Source organism: Phodopus roborovskii, unplaced genomic scaffold (genome assembly GCF_943737965.1).
Source record: "Phodopus roborovskii unplaced genomic scaffold, PHOROB, whole genome shotgun sequence".
Classification (NCBI taxonomy): domain Eukaryota; kingdom Metazoa; phylum Chordata; class Mammalia; order Rodentia; family Cricetidae; genus Phodopus; species Phodopus roborovskii.
In genome coordinates, this window is record NW_026126541.1 from 21,901,302 (window position 1) to 21,923,242 (window position 21,941).

The window sequence follows — 21,941 nt, forward strand, 5'->3', positions numbered from 1 at the left end:
TGGATGTAGCCAAAACCAAAACCAAGATTCATTAAAGATTTGTTTTCTTTATTACTTCAATGACTGAGATTCACAATATGCTCAAGATCTCACTTTGGTTCACTTACTATTTGTCTATTAGACTGCATACTCTTAGAGTTGGGACCAAATTTGTCTTGTTCACCATTGTATCTCACAGCACCCTGAAGTGGCTAAATAAATGTGAAGTGAATAACAAATACCTGAATAACTAAACCAATGAAAAAAAACAGTAATTTTTTTTTGCAAGTTATTCTCTGATTAAATTACTAACTGGCAGCTCCAAGTACTAAAAATACAACTTTAAAAACATTTAAGTGATATAAGGTCCTTCTCTCCTATCCCTACCCTCTCCTTCCCTCCCACCTTTTCTAAACAACCCCCCAGACACACACACAGACACTCACGACAACGACGACTAGATGGATTATGAACTATGAGATGTCAACATTGCATAAATAAAGTTTAATAGTGAAAAAGTGATCTGGAAGCCCTGGAAACTGACCCTACACATCTGAGATGTCACATGGGTTAAGGAAAAGGCAACAGAATCCGTGTTGTTCAGATGATCATTTCAATGCTCACATACATTTTTTTGGTCTGTTATTTATTAAGAACTAATTTACGCTTCCTCATATTAACACAGGCTCCTGTTTAGCACATAATCAAAGTATGCCAGTGAGAAAAGTCCTCACAGTACCTTCATTTGAGTTGTTATTCCTAAGAAAACACTGAACATGAGTATATACAAAAGAGGCATCAGAATAAAACAGCATGTCCATTTTAATATTTGTACAGTTTTATCTTTACATTTTTGTCTGGAAAAATATGAACAAACCCAGGTATACCATGCTAAGATAATGGTTCAGCCAAAGGCTGTCAAAGCAGTACATACAAATGACCAGGTTGAATCGTATCCTTAGTTCTGTGATTACTGAGAGGATCCCCTGCCTTGCGTGCTTTATTACATTTCTTTAAAAGATAGGAGCAGTAGGTTATCACAAGTCTCCTCTAGTGCGTTAATGATGGAATCAGAACAACACAATAGACTCCTCAGGATGAGAGGCCTCAGAACAACCAGAAGTCAGTTTTATGCTTCTTCTTGCTCTGGATAATTTAGGATTTTGCGGTGTGCCTGACGTAAATATTGCTGCTGTTTGAAGTAAACCTTAAATGCTCCTTTTATGGCAACAAAAGCAATTCCACCCTAAAATAAAAAGGGAAATTAATTTTTTTGTAACGCAGGCTTAGAGAAACAAGAAAGAGAACTCACATAGATTATGAAGGACACAGGCTTTGACGCCAAGTAAGTCCTGATAACTGCAAAGAAAATATCCTTTTCTATGAGGGGCTGAGACTGGGAAAGAAGTAGACACTTCAAGTCGCAGAGAGAGAGTGAGTTTCCTTCACCTGGCATCACTCGAGTTGTTTTCTTCCCACGAGTTCTATATTCATTCGAGAGAAAGGAGAATGCCAGAGCACCATGTGGACTGTGACCAGCGAGGGCAAGGGGGATGACAGGACACAGCATGAGCCAGTTTCATCTCATTTGTTTATTTATGATGCTGGTACTGGGGAGTGAGCCCAGAGCATATTCCAGAAGAGAAGGTACCTACAGAAAGGGTCCAGAGGCCAGATTGGCAACAGTAGGACCTCCCTTTTCATTTCCCTTGAGCTAAGATGACAGTGGGGATAATGAAGAGACAGGGCAGGGGAACTACATAGAGCCCCTACAGAACCTCCTTCTCCCTTTAAAAACAAATACAGTTCATTCTCTTCTGTATACTGCTTGAGACAAGTAATATTAAATCCATCTTACCAAGATTGTCCTTTGTAAATTTGAGTTAACACTACTGAACATCAGTTTACCAACTATTGTCGCAATAGTAGGAAAGACAAGGGCTCCACACAAAATTCGGGTAGCAGAGACATGATCAGCTAAAGGATTAGCTTCAGCTGGAATTCGAGGAACAGGACAACCAATCCCTGGAAGGGGAAGCATTAAGTTAGCACTAAATTTTAGAATAGCTAAAAAAAAAAAAAAAGCTTTAAGTTTGAAACATGAGCTCCCCACCCCCAAAACAAACCACCATCACCACTAACAACAACAACAACAAAAAACATGAGATGGTTTTTCTAAAGGTCAATTCAACATGTACTTTACAAAGCCACAATTCAGTTCCTTACCTGGAAATATACTGTTCAAAATTTGTAGTTTATTTGAGTATTTGCGCCAGAGTCTAAGCACATAGTCCTCCCAGCGAATCATTTTGCCCAGTATCAGCATGACAGGAATAGTAGGAAGTCCAATCAAAAGGAATAAAGGGTCAGCTCGCTCCATAACATCCAGCCCTTCTTTATGGCCTACAACCTGTAAAGCAGACAGCATTTGCTATGGTTATTTTCTTTTTCTTGTTTTTTTTGAGACAGGGTTTCTCTGTGGCTTTGGAGGCTGTCCTGGAACTAGCTCTTGTAGACCAAGCTGATCTTGAACTCACAGAGATCCTCCTGCCTCTGCTTCCTGAGTGCTGGGTTTAAAGGCATGTGCCACCAACGCCTGGTTCTACAGTTATTTTCTTATCTAAAGCTGTGGTACATTTTTTTTTTTTTTTGAGACATGGTTTCCCTGTGTATCCCTGGCTGTCCTGGAACTTGTTCTGTAGACCAGGTTGGTCTCAACCTCAGAGATCTCTCTGCCTCCCCGAGTGCTGGGATTAAAGGCGTACGCCACCACTGCATGGCTGCAGTGGTATATATATTTAAGTGGTAGGCATTCAGTTCATTTTGTTAAGGAATGCTTAGTTACAGAAGTTAAAAAAAAAAAAATAAATAAAGCCTGAAAGTTGATTTGTTTGTAAGAAGTAATACTGGGGATTGATGACTCAGTGGTTAAGAACACTTGCTGCTCTTACAGCACACCCAGGTTAGATTCCCAGCTTCCATATGGTAGTTCACAGCCACCTGTAACTACAGTTCCAGGAATGTGATGAGCTGTTGTGGCCTCTGTTGTGCTCACCTCTAATCCCAGTATTTGGAACATAGAGGCAGGCAGATCTCTGTTACTTTGAGACTAGGTGGGTCTACATAGCTCTAAGTTAGCCAGGTAAGCCCATCTCAAAAAAAAAAAAAAAAACACCCAAAATCACAATTTAGCTGGGTGCTGGTGGCACATGACTTTAATCCTGGCATTTGGAAGATAGATGTAGGTGGATCTCTATGAATTAGAGGCCAACCTGGTCTACAAAGCAAGTTTCAGGGCAGCTAGGGTTGTTACAGAGAAACCCTGTCTTGAACAACAAAAACCAAAAAACCCCACCATTTATCCATGGAGGGTGGTGGATAAAATTCCCAAGCTATTCCATTTTATGTTGGAATAAAATAATGTTACAAAAATGGCTGGACTACACTGATCACATCTCAGTAGAGTTGTGAAGGGACATTTGAGTTTTGTTGTTACTTAATTTTTTGATAAGTCTCACTGTGTAGCTCTGGCTGTCCTAGAACCCACTAAGCACTAAGCAGACCAGGCTGGCCTCAAACTCAAAAAGATCCACTTGCTTCTGCTTCCCAAGTGCCGGGGTTAAAGGAGTACATGGCCTTTCAGTGTAGCAGCCATCTTCCAGTAATTTACCAAAATGACAAACAGGAAGGGAGAGATGAAAGGCACCTATGTGTTCTCTAGACTGTGTAGAAAACATGGAGGTGTTCCTCTGGCCACATAACATGCAAATCTATAGGAAGGGTGATACTGTGAACATCAAAGAAATGGGCAGTCAAAAAGGAATGCCCCATTAAAGTGGAAGTTTACTATGTCACTTAGTATGCTGTGGGCATCACTGTAAACAAGGAAAAGATTCTTGCCAAGAGAATCAAAGTGTGCATTGAGCATATTAAGTATTCTAAGGACACCTGAAACAGGTGAAGGCAAACAACCAGGAAGAGAAAGGCACCTGGGTTCAGCTCAACCTAGAGAAGCACACTTTTCGAGAACTAATGGAAAGGAGCCTGAGATGCTGGAGTCCATATTCTATGAATTTGTGACTTAAAAGACAAAAATGGAGAATCTACTAGTCTCTAAGTAGATTTCTTTGGGGAAGGGGAAGAATCACCAGCATGTAGGGGGGACATCTGTCATTTATGTCCATTCCTCTTCCTCAATTTGTCAGTGAGCTCTGGGACTGGGGTAATTTTAGGTGCTATTTGTCCTCTAGAAGATGTCTGTGTCCTGTGCTTCCTTTTAGGTAGGCACAGCTGAGCAAGGAGTGGGACTCACTTCAAAAGACAGCCTAAAAACACAGCTAGCAGCTGAGGCTCTAGTTCAGTGGCCACTGCATTTTGCTTGTGTAAGGCTTAACTGTAATGGCACACTGCCTGTTAATTCCTAACTACTTGCTACTTAGGAGTTCAAACGATCTCGCCTCAAATTAAAAAGAAAGAAAGAAAGAAAATATTTCAATGTTTACGGAGGTTATTTTCTTTCACACTAGAGGCAGGGCCTAATGTGCCTTTGCTATCTGAAACAGGACACAGAAATCAGTAATCTACGAAAAAGTTTATCTATGTCACAACATTGTTTTTAGGGTTTACATGCATCAGTGCTTAAAAGGCATTCATTTTAGTGCTGGGGAAGTTAATAACATGCTGTCTTTTCAATAAAAAGTGTAAAGGGAGTGTGGGGGAAGATGTGTAGTGGATAAAAACACTTGCACAGAGACCTAAGTGACCTGAGCTTGACCACAGGATTACACACAAGGTGACAGGAAAGCTGACTTCCAAGAGTTGTCCTCTGACCTCCACACAGAATGAGTTTATACATAACGTATATACACACAAATGAAAATGCCTTTTAAAATCTAAAAATGCAAGTGAAATTTCACTTTCACAGTTCTTTACATATTTTGGATATGAGTCTCCTGTTTAATGTACAGGTAGCAACAATCTTTTCTCATTCTGAGTGTTATGGAATATTTGTACACTGATTGATTTAATAAAGAGCTGAACAGCCAATAGCTAGACAGGAGGTATAGGCAGAACTTGAGTTGCAGGCAGAAAGAAAAGTAGAAGAGGAATCGAGGCATGCAGGAGAGATGCCAGGAGATGAAGAACAAGCAAGACATGAAGGAGGAGAGGTAGCAGCCACAAGCCACATGGCAGCATGTAGAGTGACAGAAATGGATTATTTTAAATTATAAGAACTAGTTAGGAACTAGCTTAAGCCATAGGCCAAGCTTTCATGATTAATAAGAAATTTCAGCGTCATGATTTGGGAGTTGGCTAGCAAGACAGAGAAAGATTTGTTACACTGAAGGCTATTTTCATCCTGGTGATTGCTTCTTCTGCTGTCAGAAATGTTGTAATTTAATGTAACTCAGTTTGTCAATTTCTGTGCTGCTAGAATAATTCTGAGAAAATTCTTGTCCATGCCTCTAAGAGTTTCACCTATGTTTTTTCCTCAGGTCTTTGATCCGCTCTGGTTTTGGTACAGATAGGAATTTAGTTCTACTCTCCTTCAAGTGTTTACCCAGTACTATTTATTGAAAAGCTTGATTTTTCTCCTCAATGTATGCTTTTGTTTTGAGACATGATCTCATATATCCCAAGCTAGCTGTCTCAAACTCACTATGTAGCTGAGCCTGACCTCAAGCTCATCTTCCTGCCTTTACTCCCTACAGTTACAGACACTGGACATCATGCCTGAACCGATGCATGTTTTTGACACTATTGTTGAAAATTAGGTGGATATAGCTGTATTAACTCCTATGTTTTTTATTCTATTCCATTGGTCTACATGTCTGTTGTTACTAAGGCTCTGTAGTAAGTCTGAGATCAGTTTGCTTTTGTTTTTAAGCTAGAGTCTTACCACGTAACCCTTAATGGCTTGTAACTCACAGAATGCTGGAGAGCATAGTGATATTGTTTGCTTTTGTTTTGGGGGACAGGATTTCTGTGTAGACTTCGCTGTCCTGAAATTCACTCTATAGACCAGGTTGGCCTCCAACTCTGCTTCTGCTTCACCCATGCTGGGATTAAATACATACACCACCACTGCCCAGCAACAGACATTTATGCAATATTAATCCTGCATATATTTTATGTGTATGCCTGAATGTGTGTGTGTGAGCTACATGCGTGCCCAGTGCTTGCAGAAGAGGGATGGACCCCTTGAAACTAAAGTTACAAATAGCTGTGAGATACCAAGTGGGTGCTGGGAATTTAACCCAGATCCTTTGAAGGAGTAGCATTATTAACCATTGAGCCATCTCTCTAGACCTTAATGTCTTCTTCAATACCACAAAATTAGGTTTATTTTTAAAATATTCTATTTTAAGCTATTGTGAATGGAGTTTCTCTAATTCCTAAATGGACTTCTCAAAGGAAGAAATACAAATGACTAATACATATTAATATCTGAAAAGGTGTCCAACATCTTAGACATCAGGCATGCCAATCAAAACTGCTCTGAGATTCCAACCCATCCCAGTCAGATGACTAATTTTGAGAAAACAAAAGCTGGCCAGGGAGGACGTGGGAAAAAGGAATCCTGATACTTAAACTCGGGTAGCTACTGTAGAAGTCAGCATGGAAATTCCTCAAAAAAAGCTACACTATTCTTGGTGATATACCCAAACAATATCAACAGGCAGATATCCATAACAGATCGATAAATGGATAAAGAAAAGGTGGTACACATGGATTTAGTTAACATACAAAAAAAATGACATTTACAAGAAAATAGACAAAACCTGGCAATTGTTATATTAAGCAAAATAAACCAGACAAGAGAAAACCATGTACTTTCTATCCTATGCAGAATCTAGATTTAAACTTATGTGTATATTTTACATATGTTTTTGTTGTGAAACTAAAAAGGGGACTGTGGGAAGGTCTTATAAGAATGTAGAAGATGGGAAAGGAGGTAAATGAACCAGTATGAGGGGAAGGGAAATGTAGTGGGAAACTGTGATTAAGAAAGAACAAATTATGACATCACTTCATCTGATCTAAAGGTGGCAAAGGGAGGTGGATCTCTGCATTCAAGGCCAGCCTGGTCTACAAAGCAAGTTCTAGGACAGCCAGGGCTATACATCAGAGATACCCTGTCTTAAAACACAAACAGTACTCTCACTCCCCTGCACTCCAAAAGAAAACCTCAGCATTTGGGAGGCAGTGATATAGAACTCAGTGAGTTCAAGATCAGCTAGGACAACATAGTGGGACCCTGTCTCAAAACAAACAAAAACCCAACAAACACAAAAAGCAAGTGAAGAATCTCATTCAAATCCCATAATTAAAAGACTGGAGACACAGAGAAGTAATGGGAAAGGAATAGTGATCTGGCTGGTAATTTATAAGAAAGAACCCCAGAGATGATCACAGAGAAGCTGAAAGAAACTTAACTTTAAGGCCCTGGGAGATGGCAAGTCCCAGGGCATGATATGCATGTAGCTCAGTTGATGCACCATATAAACTGGGCACAGTGGCCGTATTAGCTATTTTTACTTGTGATTTAACACCCAACAAGAGAGAGGGTGAGAACACAGCTGAGCACAGTGGGGAAGGGGTGCTGACAGGAGACTGAGGCAGCCCCAGCTCATTTTCTCCTTTTATGAAGTACAGAACCTCACCTCATGCAATGGTGTTGCCCACACTGAGGGTGTGCTCCCACCTCAATTAACCTAATCTAGATAATCCCTCATGCAAGTGTCCAGGTTTGTATTTTTAGTGACTAGTTCCTGTCAAGTCCTCAATCAACCCTAAGCATTAGAGTAGCGTAAGGCTATAATCCTACCACTTGGTAAAGTGGAGGCAAGAAGTTCAGAAGTTCAAAGTCAACCTTGGGAAATAAGTCAAATTAAAGGAAGCCTGGGTGATGGGAGATGCCATTCTGTAAATGTTTCTCATACTGGTTAATGAATAAAGCACTGTTGGCCAATAAGAAAGAGAGGAGGGACTAGGAGACAAGGAAGAAAGAGGAAGTAGTAGGGAGGAGTCAACATGGAGAGCCTGGAGAGAGCAGGACGCTAGCCAGCTCTCCGGTAAGATGAGACTACGTGAAAATACATAGATTAACAGAAATGGGTTAATACTTAAGGCAGAGCTAGCCGATAAGAAACAAGTAATGGGCCAACATTATATCAAATACAGTGTCTTGGTGTGTTCATTGGGGCCGGCACAGTGGCGGGACAAGACCAGCAGCGGGAGGAAAAAACCTTACTTACAGGGCATATGATAACCTGTCCATTCATGTGTTGTTAATGTTAATTGCGAGTGTGACATGAACTACTTTGCTCCCCGCCCCTCCAAAAAACAACTAAATACTGTTGGTTTATTGAGGCATATTTATTATCAAATATATACAGATAACTGCTTGTAAAGATGCTGTAAAAATGAGTAAATAGAAGTGTAAGTAATGGAATAGCCAAAACAATGTTAAGCAACAGCAGTAATATATATTCTTGTGTTACTTCTGACTTTGAAGCTACATTTATAGGATTTTTTACCATGAAAACTTTGCTTACATACTCAAATATGCATGTTTAAGTAGGTAAAAAATATCTCCCTGGCTGGGCAGTGGTGGTCCACACCTTTAGTAAAAGCACTTGGGAGGCAGAGGAGGTGGATCTCTGTGAGTTCAAGACCAGCCTGGTTTACAAGAGCTAGTTCCAGGACAGCTTCCAAAGCTACACAGAATAGTAACCCTGTCTCAGCGCCCCCAAAGATATCGTCCCAATACTCTTAATTCACACAGTACCTATCTACTGTTCCAGCTAATCACTCATTCCTGGAATATATGTTTCAAATAAGGCAGTCAATGAAAGGTAATTTCTAAACAATTAATACATAATACATATTTGTAACTTTTATTATATTGATACTTCCAGTCTATAAATCCAAATCCTACAAATTTCAAGCACCAGCTCAAGGCTTTTCTTATAATTAGCAATCGAGTGCTCCCTTTTCCTGAATTAGTTCTGTATTCAATTAATATTTACAAAATTATATAATTATTCCCCTAGTATTTCATTTATGTACACCTTGCTTGAAGCCAAACACTGAGACCTATCTAAAAATAAAAACAAAATGGTTAACAAACTGCTGTAATTTTATACAAGAATGCTATATAGATCTTGATAGGTAAAAAGATCAAGATTCATTATGAGAAAGAAACTGTGGCTATAACATGAAATTAGCTATAGTGGCTACCAGAGGAGGTGATTGGGGATTTAGGCAAACGAAGGACAGGAGAACTTTTCACTAGACCACTCTGTCTAACACTTTGTCTACTGTGTGTATGTATGGGGTAGGGCATGCCACAGCTCGTGTAGAGTTCAAAGACAACTTCTTTTGGGAGTCAATTCTCTGAGCCCTTTCTAACATGTGAGTGCTGGGAGATTGAACTTGGATCATTACATTTTGCAGCAAGCATCTCTATCCACTAAGGCATCTCGTCGGCTTTAGTCTAGTTTTTATGTAACTTATTCTTTAATCATGATAGTATCATTACTCATTTAAAACAATACACTTAAAAAAACTCCTGGCAAATGTTTAATAGACCTTCACATCAAAAGTAGTGTCACTGAATAGAGGAGAATGGTGAACCTGCATCACTGTCACTGCTCCATAAGTCACAGCTGTCCAATAGATAGATCCAACCATTATTCCTGCTGCAGCAAAAGGGCAAGCTTTTGAGATCAGTCTATCTGCAAGATCCAAGACATAAACGACTGGACCTACAATATGAAGAGAGAAAAGTTTCAATACAAGGTGGTTTTTAGAATGACTTCTTCAATATTTTCTATAGGTCTAAAACACCTGCATCAAATTAGATGTTCTAAAAATAGTTGTTGAATGGATAGATAGTAATGGGTGTGTGTGTATGCATGCTTACTGTCGAGTGTGTGTCACATACATCAGGATGCCTGTGGAGGCCAGATGTGTCAGATCACCTGAAGCTGGAGTTACTTGTAACTAACTGTGAGCCACTTACTTGACATGGGTGCTGGGAACTGAACTTGGGGTCTCTAGAAAAGCAAGCAGTATCATGCTCTTAATTATGGAGCCATCTCTCTAGCCTCTAGTTAGAATTCTGATGAGAATTCAGATTTGAATAGTTTAGAATTTCTCAACCATTTGCATGAATGAATTCTAGGCTGTTCAAACTTTATTACTGATTCTGAAATTAGAGCTTTAAACACAGCTGCTCCCAATGAAGGAAACAAACATATCTCTCAATCACATTGGCTACTGCAGAATAAAAGGCTATTTTAGCTTTTTTTCCCTCCAAATTGTTCCTAGGAACCACCAACTCCTAGAGTACCTGGTTTAAAGAAAAAAAAAGTAACATTTCTAACTTTAGTCATTGTGTCTATAAAGATAGCCATGCTATTTTCTTTCTTTCTTTTTTTAAGGATCAATTTATTTAATGTACATGAGGTTTTTTTTTTTTTTTGCCTGCATCTCTGTGCAGCATATTTATGCCTGGTGATACACAGAAGGGTATTGGGTCTTCTGAAATCAGAATTACATACGGCTATGAGTCTCTATATAGGTAGGTGCTGAAAATTGAACCCAGATTCTCTGTAGCAAGTGTTCTTAACTAGTGAGTCATCTCTTTAGTCTACTGGTATTTTCTTATAGTACACGAGTCAATTTATTTTACTTGATTTTAAATACACTATATTTAGTTGAAAATTATTTTCTAACAAGCTTTTAAAAAACGATTATGAAGACAGTATTTATGGTATTTCAACAGCTACATGTGCCAATTGCCAATTATATGCTTAGTATTTTGGAAGTATTCTGCTTGCCATTAAGTCCAAGTTAATTTAACTCTAGAATTTTCAGAGAAGTGGAAAGGTTTTAAATCTGTTCAAAGTAAATCCAACCTCAATGTCTGCAATTAAGCAAAGATATATGTAACTTGTTGGCTAAGTAATTGTATTTAATGAATACCTCTCCATATTAACTGTTTTATAGACATTTTCTTAGAAATGTGTGAGTTCTATCCCTTGCTTTCTTGAGGCCTATTTTCTAAAGAATGCTAAACACAAAAGCAGTTACCATTATTGTACAAAGAAATTAACAAAGTAATTTGAAAATAGAATACTTAAACATACAAGGAAAAAAAAGTCTTAAAAAGTCTCGGTCAATACTCCCCACTGACTTCTAGAGCCAGCCGCTGTAAAGAGAAAGATGACTTTGTGAAGGAAAGATTCCATAGAGGGCAGCATTGGAAGCCAGAAACCGCAGCACATAATAAATAAAAGCTCTACATTTGAGCTTTCTTGTGACTGATAAATCTGTAATTAGAAAACTCAAGCCTCAAGAGCTACATACAAATCTCTCCTAAGCATGTTCCTACTGGGCACACTGGAAGCCAACCATTCAACTGTAAACCCATGCATCTCCTCACTAACTCAAGCTCATAGCTCTGGAAGTTCTCTTCCCACTCTCCTTCATCATGTCCCCCAATTAATGGCTTAATTTTATCAAACATTATTTCACTTATCTTAAAAATAAACTTAATTTTTTAAAAATTACAATGTGTGTATATGCAGGATGTGGGCAGGTGCTTTGAGAAGCCAGAGGACACCGTCAGGAACTGGTTCCTTCTATATACCATGTGGGTCCAAGGACCAAACTCATATCAGCAGGCTTAGGGCAATTGTCCTTATCTGCTGAATCTTTTTTACCAATCCCTTAAAATCTTTTTATTATTGTCAAAGCAGAGCCTCACTATGTAGCTCAAGGTGGCCTGGAACTCACTAAGCTGACTGGGCTGGCCTTGAAATTACAAAGATTCACCTGCCTCATCTTCCCAGTGCTGGGACTAAAGATGTGCACCAGCATTCTAAAATTTGATCCTTCTGGGCCTACTACTCCATTTCCTTGCTTCTTTTGAACAAAATACTCAAAATAATTGTCTAATTTCCCCACAAACCTATTCTGCCCAAGCTGTTCATGGACATCACTAATCCCCACATATCTAAATCCAGTGGTCAAATCTCAGCACCATTTACTGTCCTATCAGCTGTATAAGACATTTTTTCCCCAACATATGGTTGGTTCTTACATTTCCACAACATATCTTATCACTCACTCTTCAGTTTCCTCTGCTGACTTCTTTTCTACTTCCATAATGTTCCCTATGCCGATCTATACTACTTCTTACTTACTTTGTTATATCTCCTTCTCCTAAAGCATTTTCATCACATAACAATACTTTACTTATCAAATCTATTTCAATTTACTAGAATAATGGAGAACTACAGCCCCATAGCCAAATCTAACCAGCTGTCTATTTTTGTGACTGAAGTTTTATTGGAAAATGGCCAGATGCAAAGTCTAAAACATATTATTTATATAGGTCTTTAGAGAAGAGATTTGCTTATTCCTGTCTTGAATGAAACATGGCTCAAAAGGGAAAAAGTTGTGATTTTGTTTACTGATGTATCCCAAATTCCTATGATTCTCAAGTATTTGTTTAACTGAATTATCTTATATTTTTGGTTGTGAGCCTAGCCTTTAATGGTTGAGCCATCCAGTCCTGTTAGTGAAATGAAGTGATATATAAAAGTCATACATACTTGGATGGAAACATAATTCATAAAAGGCAGCCCACAATTATTTTCATTAGATTCCGAAGGACAACCTAGATGTCTGAATGTTTTTCTGACAGACTGCAGAAAATCATACCAAAATATACTAGACATTCTTGAGGAATCATTCGGTGTGAATTTTTATAAGGAAGTATAAGTAAATCCTCATACTTCCTTTTGGAAATTTTATGTCTGTCCCGTGGGTTATATGTAAAACATATGCCTGGTAAAATTAAGGAATGGGTTGAATTACTTATTATAGATTTTTCAGACAAAATTCTTGTCTTGGCTTTTACCTTAATTTTTACTTTGCTCAAATATTTCATTACTTCCAGGGAGACTAGACCAAGATTAGTTTTAATATTTGGAAGGGAGAATAAATACTAGCATTAAACATACCATTATGATAAAGTGCCAGCCAAGAGTTAAAGATTATCTAACTAAGTATTCTGTTAAAAACAATCACCTAAGGGACCAGAGAGATGGCTCAGAGGTTAAGAGCACTGGCTGCTCTTCCAGAGGACCCTGGTTCAATTTTCAGCATCCACATGCAGCTTAACAACTGCCTTGCAGCTATAGTTCAGGGGACCTGACAGCCTCACACAGACACATATATAAGCAAAACACCAATGCACATAAAAATTAAAAAAGCAATCATTAAAAAAAAAAAAAAAAAAAAAAAAAACCTTAAACAATCATGAAAATCTTTTGAATGGTAAACCCCAACCCAGTGTGCCAACCACGAGATTTGATGCAGTTGCCTCATTAACTAGGATCATACATTTTAGAAATACAGCACCAGATTACAACACAAAGAGCTACAGAGTATGGAAGAAAACAAAATCTTAGCCCTTGGAAATTCCTACCCTAACAGGAGAAAACATAAATAACTGCTCATTATAAATTAACTAAGGGCATAAAAGTTTCAATATTTTAGAAAGACATTATTACTTTTTCAGCCCTGATTGATGACTAAACCCAGGGCTTCTTGCATGCTAAGTGTTTCTTCACTAAGCTACAGCCCCAGTTCCCCAGTCCACTTTACTGGATTTTAAATGGCGTGGTGGCCCTTACCACATATACTTTCAACAGTATTATATTTACATAATGGATAGCAATTGAATTTTTGAATAAACATCTTTTAGAAATCTAATAATTCAAAAGGTATTTAAAAAGCCTGTAAAAGGAAGCAAAGGAAGCTTTATTGTAAGTTCTTTTACACAATAAAGATTTTTTTTTTAAATAAAGACATAAACTATCCTAATATTCTGGGTAAACTCAAGTTTTTACATTTGAAACTTTTATTAGGCTATTCAAAAAAAAAAAAGTAATCAGCTTTGTCTTAAGACATTGTAAACGTAACTTTGCTAGAGCTGTGATTCAGTTTCAGGTTGAATTGGGTGTGTAGCCACAAACCTGCAAATCTTGTGCTTTCATCCTAAGGATTAAGGATTTCTTTTAAAGATGTACATGTGTGCGTGCGTGTATGCAAATCCTCTGGACCTTAAATCAGAAGTGGCTTTGAGTTGTCCAGTATGAGTTCTGGGATCCAAACTCAGATTCTCTTCAGCCAAGGGCAGCCAGATCCTGACCACTGAGCCATCTCTGCTTCAGTTTGAAGAGGAGTCTCACTATATAGCTATGGGTGTCCTCAAACTCACTATGTAGAGAAGGCTGGCTGTGAAGTCAGATCTGCCTATAGATGTTTACAGTGCTTTACAATATTGTTTTGCACTTACAATGGATGAAAGCACCTTAGGTTATTTTTTTTCCTTTGTGATTGTCTAACTGTATAGCTCAGGCCAGTCTTGAACATCCTATATAGCTTAAGGCGGCCCTGAAGTCACCTTCTTTACTATATTCCTTGCCTTTCATGAATAGCTGTCATTTCTCTCACACGTGACAACAAGCACACATATTCTATATTCACCTCATTTTCTTGTATTGGGAAAGTATTTCATTATCTACAATTCTATACTATGCATAGCACCTAACAAGAACAATGCATTTCCTCCAGACTCTCTTTCCTTTGGTCTGCCCCATAAACCAAGGTGGGTCTCCTCCATACTTCTTAGTTATAAGTAAGGGTAAAACTGTAAGTTTTTTAAAGAATAGCAAGGCATAAATTACAAACAACAATAACACTAGCTCAGAAACATATGGGTTATACTTTCTTTTTAAGTTAATCCCACTTTCAAAGACTTCTGCTTACTTTCACGTTCAGTAATTCCCATAAAAAGGAGTAGTTTTCCTGAAATATAACAATATAAACTGGATTTTGAAAACAAACTTAACTTTATTAGCTCAATGGTAGAGCACCTGCCTAGCATGAGAACGACCGAAAGTTCAGTGCCTAGAATAGCCAAAAAACACTTTTAATTTAATTTTCCTACTTTTGTTTCTTAATAGAAGAATTAAGGAATATTAGAACACCTACCAGTTTTTTTGTTTGTTTTTTTTTTTCCCTTAAACAGTCTCCACAGAATGATGCTCTAAAGTCTGCCCCTCCCCTCCTTTTTAAATGTGTATGCAATCTCAGGTGTAACCCTCAGAAACACCATCTACCTACCTCATCTGAGACAAGGGTATTTCACTGGCCTGATCAATTAACACTGACTGGCTGGACAATGGGCCCTAGGGACAATCCTGTTTCTGCCTCTCTAAACAGGGTTCCACATTCTGAGAACTGAACTTGGGTCCCCATGAATGCCAGACAAACACTTTACTAACTAAGCAGTATCCTAGCCCTGAGTCAGCTTTGTATTACAGCTCTTCTTTGGTTATATTCATAGTTAGGCATGAAAATATTTCTTCTCCTCTCCTCCCTCCTTCTTTCTAGGGTAGGTGAGGAGTAGGGTGATAGTCTGAGAAAGGGTCTCTGTTTAACAATCTTGCCTGTCCTGGATTTATTTTTAAATAAATGGTCTCATATCTTTGGTTTTTTTTTGTATTTTCCTTCTCTAAGTGTCAAAGATTTATTTTGCTAACAGTTTAAATTATTCTCAGCAAGTTTCCATACTTGCCTATTTGTGTTATATTTTTATTTGAGAAGAAAATGACTTCCAGCACCCAGGACGCAGAGGCAGGTGGATCTCTGAATTCAAGGGCAGGCTGGTCTTCAAAGCAATTTCCAGAATATTGGCTGCTCTAGCAGAGGGGCTGGGATCAGTTCCCAGGATTCACTTGGTGGTTTCTAACCACCAAACTTCAGCTTCAGGGGATCTAATGCCCTTTTGTGGCCTCCTTGGACACCAGGCATGCACACAGCACACACATGCATGCAGACAAAACACTCATACACATAAAAAAAAACAACAACCAACCAACCAATTAGAAAGCTGGATGTTGTGGTTCATAGCTATAATGGCGGCACTCTGGGAAGGATGAGGCTGGAGAATTATCATGAGTTCTAGGCCAGGCTGGGACACAGGGTGAGAGCTTGTGTCAAGTCCCCACCTCTTCAACCCTCTTCCCCAAAGCTTGAAATCATGGTTTATAATGTGACAGTAAATGTGTTGTTCTTAAAACAGTACTTACCCAACTTTGGAAAAACTATTAGGTATTCGGCATTGCACTGAGGACATGCCACTCTGGCGGTGCTGTTTCCTCTCTGCTTCTCATCCACCCAGCGTTGTAGACAAGCCTGATGAACCCACTTAGTAGATCCTCTGCATCTGCATGGTCTCACCCACTCAGCTGTTCTATCATCTTCATCGGTGGCAAAACACACCCAGCAACTTCTGTAAATTGAGAGACAAATGTTTACCTCTAGGGTTCCAGACTTCTGCACGTGAAGCTCTTAGCTAATGGGATGGAATTATTATGTGGCATTGTAGAATACAGAGTCCAAACAACCAATCTATTCCTAGTAGAACATTTTTTTCTTTTCTCTCTCTCTTTTTAAATATTCCACCACAGAATCTATTTTCTGAACTTTGTTTTTAACCCATCTTTTTTTTGTAGTCATCTTTCTAGTAATACTATCTAACTAGCAAATTAGACTAATGAATTCAAGTATCGGGTTTTATAAGACCTCAAGCATAAACTCACAAAACAATAAAGTACTAGTGATTTCATATATAGTTCCCTCACCTCTCAACCCAGGGACACAAACACATCGAGGTAGAATGTTCTGAGCCATATTCCCAGATGGGTTACATTTGTTTGTGCTGGAGTATTTGTTTAGTGATGCAAAGATGGGTTGTATTATTTTATGTTGCATTTGTTTAACTCTGTGAAACTGTGTTGCTTTGCCTGTCTAAAACACATCTAATAACGGGCTGAATGGCCAGTAGCTAGGCAGGAGAGGGATAGGTAGGGCTGCCAGGCAGAGAGAACAAACAGAAGGAGAAAAGAAGAGAAGAAGAAAAGGAGAGATGACAGCAGGGGCCAGCCACTCAGCTACAGAACAAGCCATGGATTAAGAAAAGATATGCAGAAATAGAGGAAGGTAAAAGCTCAGAGGCAAAAGGTAGACAGGAGAATTTAAGAAAAGCTAGCTACAAATAAGCCACACTGAGGCCTGACATTTATAAGAAAGAATAAAACTCTTGTGTATTTATTTGGGAGCTGGGTTGCAGGCCCCTCAAGAACGGAAGAAAAAAAAATAATAAAAAAGCAAATGAAACAAAGAACAAAGAAGGTTATAAGTTATTGGTATGGTGAATTCAAGACCCCAGGTTCAATCCCCGCAACTGGGAAGAGGGACAAAGAAGCATAGGAACAAGTGACTTTAGGGTGGCAATATGGTAACTCTGGATCAAAATGCTTCCAATATCACAGGCAAAATTACTTCTTTTTCTGAAAACAAGTAAAACCTTGGCGAAGAGATCTCTACTGTATAAATTAAGAGAGAAATCACATACACTGAAGCAGCCAGCCAAACAAGGCCCACAAGCCCCAAATGTCTCACTTTCCTGCTTTCTTTATCCCAGGGCATATGTCTGTATATATGTAAAGAAATGTGGGAAGGTGGGCATTGGTGGCACATACCTTTAATCCCAGCACTTGGGGGTCAGAGGCAGGCGGATCTCTGTTAAGTTTGAGGCTAGCCTGTCTACAGAGTTGAGTTCCAGGACAGGCTCCAAAGCAATACAAAGAAACCCTGTCTCGGAAAACTAAAAAGAAATATGGGAATGTGTGTACAGTATAACATACAAAAAGGAGAACAAGTAGGGCAAATATTAGGGTATAAGGAATGAATGAATGCAAGTAACCAGCACTGGTTTTCTAGTTTTGTCATGGACCAACCCCCAATGTTTTGGTGATAGATAAGTGTAGACAAAGTATTCAAAAGTGAAAGTGTACAATCCAACATAAAACTTCACAGTTATCAGAATGGCTATTATAACTAAATCTTCTATTGAGTAGCTAATTTAAACACATTTTTCTGACTGGACATAGTGGCCCAAAAAGTTGGCAGCTACCCTAGCAGCACAGCAGGACCCAGTCTCTAAAACTACCACCATTAAAGTAAAAACCTTTTTGTCTGAGACAGGCTCTTATGTGGATGAGACCCATGTATGCCTCCTGAGTGGTAGGATTAAAGGCATGTTATCACCAAGACTGGGCACTAAACATTTTTAAGGGCACTTTACAAAGTCTAATTTTTCTGCATAATTGTATTGAATTTCTAATTCCTTTTTCTTTTTGATTTTTTTTTTTTTTTTTGGGGAGACAATCTTATGTAGTTTAGGTTAGTTGAAACACTTTGCATTTGAGGACAATTTTGAACTTTTGTTCTGCCTGTCTTCATCACACTTAGGTTGGGGATGAATTCAGGCTTTGTGCATATTTGGCAAACTGTCTACCAACTAAGCTACATTCCCAGCTCTCTATACAAATTTAGTACTGATTTAACTCATAGAGAACCCCTTTTCCTCCACCAAAGTTTTTGTAAGTGGGAACAATTTCTAACTAAAGCTTGTTGCTTACTGTGTTTTCACTTAGACAACTGCTTTCCATCAGAACAACAACTGGCTTAATATGCAGAGTGGGAAAGGCTGACTATATAGTCATGTACTACAAACGGATGTGTTCACAGCCTTTGTAGAAAATGGTTTTCAATATGCACTTCAAGTAAAAACTTTTAATTAAACAGGAAAAGCTGGCAAGATACTTTAGTGGGCAAAAGAACTTGTGGCACAGACTGATCACCTGACCTTGGTATGTGGGACAGATGTTGTGAAAGAAGGGACCCCCACATATGCAAAGTAAGTTTTGTTTTGTTCCAAACCATGGCTTTCCTTGTAGGACCTCCCATACTTAGATCTGACTTAGTCTCTGGGATTCTGAGAAACCCACACCCACATTCTCAGACCTGTCTGCCTCTGCTTCCAGAGTGCTGGGATTAAAGGCATTTACCACCACTGCCCAGCCTACTTCTTTGCTCTTAATCTCATGCAAACCGAAGCCAATATTAAGATATCTTTCATAAAATCTTCAATTCTGCTTCATTAAAAAAAGTTACCATGGCAAAATATCCATATCATGAAACTTACCACTTTAATCGTTTTATGGGAACAATTCAATTAAAGTATATTTACATTATTGTGGATATTCACAGGATGACTAACATTTCTGCATAAACTACAATTGCTAAGTATATGAGCAAATAGGGTAGCTGAGATGTTGTTAGTATAAACACATTTAATTCAACAGGTAATTTTCTAAGTATACTTGTCTCGTTTCAAGTTGGATATATATTTTGACCAAAAAAGTGGGAATAATATCAAGATCTTCCTATCTGTACAGTTATATTATTTATGATTTATTAAAGCTTGCCTGAGGAACCAGAAAGCAAAGTCAGCCACAAGTCATAGAAGCCAGGAGGTGGTGGCACACACCTTTAATCCTAAGACTCAGGGTTAAGAGGTAGCTGGATCTCTCTAAATTCAAGGCCACCCAGGAATACACAAGATCAAACCAGTCTAAGAGTAAAAGATCACATGCCTTTAATCCCAGCTCTAGGGGGCTATAGAAGATAAAAGCAAGGTCTTCAGTAGTCAGTATCAGGCATTCCTTCTCCAGCCAAACTGAGGAGAGGCAGCAGTCTGAGGCTTGGTAAAGAGCTCCCGATCAGCCTTTTCAGCCTGAGCCAGAGGTGAGAGCTAGTGCATGGCTGCTTTGCTTTCTGAATCCTCAGGCAAGCTTTAATAAATCATAAATAATATATCACCACATATGTGAGTTATTTTGAGGGCAGAACACATAAGTGCTAAGTATAACTACATATATCTGAATAACTATCGGTGGATGTAGTTCAGCCTTAAAAAGCTTACCTAGCATGCATGAAGCTGTGGCTTCAAGTTCCAGCACAGTAAAAAACTGAGTATGGTGAAAGCAGGAATAGTTGTATAGTCATATTCCTCATAAATTAAATATAACCTTAGGTTTGTGAATTTTATAATGAAAAATTTCAAGCTTTCTAAAAAAAAAAAATTTCAAAGAGGGCAGAAAGAATGTAAGAACTGGGATGAGGAGGAGTGCTGTGAGTAAACTCACGAACCACAGGTAGCTGTGCTTACCTGTGTAAGACCTGCACAAGATGGGGGCCTAGCAACAGTGCATCCCGGAGGGACGAGGGATTGAGTCATGAAGCCCCTTGTCCCACCCAGTAACTTTGGACTTTGGCTGCTGGAGGAGCAGGGAGTAAATTTAGTGGTGTAGTCACTGATATTGCCCACACTCCTGTAAATAACCCAGGCCCATGCTTATGCAATCAATCCTAATTAAATACTGTGGAACACACACAGCACATGAGAACAGGACGGTGACCAGGGAGGGCCAGTAGCTGAGGGGGATGAACTAGGATGGAGGTGGGGAGCAAAATACATTTCCTATATACATTTCTGCAAAGGACACCCGGGATTCCCAAGTTTCTGTAAATTCTTCACTAGCACTCACTGGCTTATATGAGAAATCCCTAAAAAATATATGAAAAGCCAGGACAACATCTAGACGTAAGGATTTTTTCTAAAAGTCACCACGTGAAGGTGAATGCCATCAGAGCAGACAACTATGCCAATACCTTCTGGAGTCGATGTGGCAGGCAGTAATCTCTCTGGGCACATTTTAATGTGCCACACCTAGTCAAGTATGATAAACTCCGGTGTAAGGGAAACCTGATAAGGGATCAGGCTCCTAAACAACTGGAGAAACACAACAAGTTCATTAATTCTAACAACACAGCACTTGCTAAGTACCATGTCTTGTCCTAGGATTTAGGAAAAAACATGAGGAGTAACTTTTTGCCATCTCGGGTGGAGCTCTGTGTGCCCCCCCCCCCCCCGACCCAAACAGTTAGTGAGTGGCTGCTGAACAGGGAGGCCAGTTAGTCTACCTGGGGTTGCAAGCAACCGCAAACATGAATTAGTTTCAACAATTGGTCAGAGAAAGAAGCTGGTGCCTAGGAGGAAAAGGGGTTTTGGTCTCCCAAAAACTCACTGGTTGGAATTTAAACAGCAGAGGGCGGTGCAGTTGACTTCTCAAAGAGTTTTACTGGCTGGAGACCCCCAGGAACGGGCAACTGGTCCCAGGAAGAGCCAATACGTTTCTAGGAACTCAACGCTCCCCAAGCGTGCTACGCGTTCAATGTTGCATGCATGTGGCTGTTTTCCATAACCTCTACTCCAGTGTGACCGTTAAGGTTCCCTTGTGGATATTCTGACCTTACGGCTTGGGGGTGGGGATGGGACGGGGTTGGAAGGAGAAACGAAACCCAGGCTTTAAAAAAAAGAATGCCTATCCTTGCATTGTGGAGAGAGGCTTAAAAGTGCAGGGGGTCATTCCCCAGGGAGATAATCTGGTTCTTCCCATGGCACAGCTGCCAAACCCTTTACTACACTCTCGGGGGAGGAGGTGGGAAAGAGAAGCTGATTCTATGGGTCAACAATCGTGCCTCTTCACCTTAGAAACAGGCTTTCGGGGCGAAGAAGACCTCACTCCTTTAAGTTTCTAAGTCTAGGACCCAGACCGTTCGCCCAATCTTCCCTTTAGCGCCGTCTCCAAACTCGGAGCCTCTCTCCCGGCCCCCGGGCAGTGGAACTCTCGGCGGATGCCAGGATCCACGCTCTCGGGGCCTCGAGGCCAGCATGGGCAGGCCCAGGACGGAGGCCGGCGGTTCCCGGCCCACCCTGCTCCTACCTGTCCAGCATCTGTTGAAGGGCTTGGTCCGGCATCTTCCGCGGAGCCGGCGAGCTCGGCCCTCGCCCGCAGCCCCGCTCAGGGCCAGGCCCGGGGACAATAGCACTGAGAGGCGGCGGAGTAGGCCTCAGTCCCGCTGCGTCCGCGGCCCCGCCACACGGCCTCCCGGCGCGGCTCCGT

At 39.8% G+C, this 21,941-nt stretch overlaps 1 protein-coding gene across 2 annotated transcripts; it reads right to left on the reverse strand.

The window, feature by feature from the left end:
* Positions 1–462: 462 nt before the first annotated feature.
* Positions 463–21,905, reverse strand: Marchf5 (membrane associated ring-CH-type finger 5). 2 transcript variants are annotated; one of them, XM_051199602.1, is made up of 6 exons: positions 21,762–21,905; positions 16,155–16,357; positions 9,619–9,749; positions 2,206–2,389; positions 1,838–2,004; positions 463–1,225 (listed from the first exon to the last, which is right to left on the reverse strand). In XM_051199602.1, the coding sequence occupies exons 1-6, from the start codon at positions 21,794–21,796 to the stop codon at positions 1,109–1,111; spliced, it is 837 nt and encodes a 278-aa protein (XP_051055559.1). In that variant the 5' UTR covers positions 21,797–21,905; the 3' UTR covers positions 463–1,108. The 2 variants fall into 2 exon arrangements, with proteins under 2 accessions (XP_051055559.1, XP_051055558.1); XM_051199601.1 differs by having other exon boundaries at positions 9,574–9,749.
* Positions 21,906–21,941: the final 36 nt, after the last annotated feature.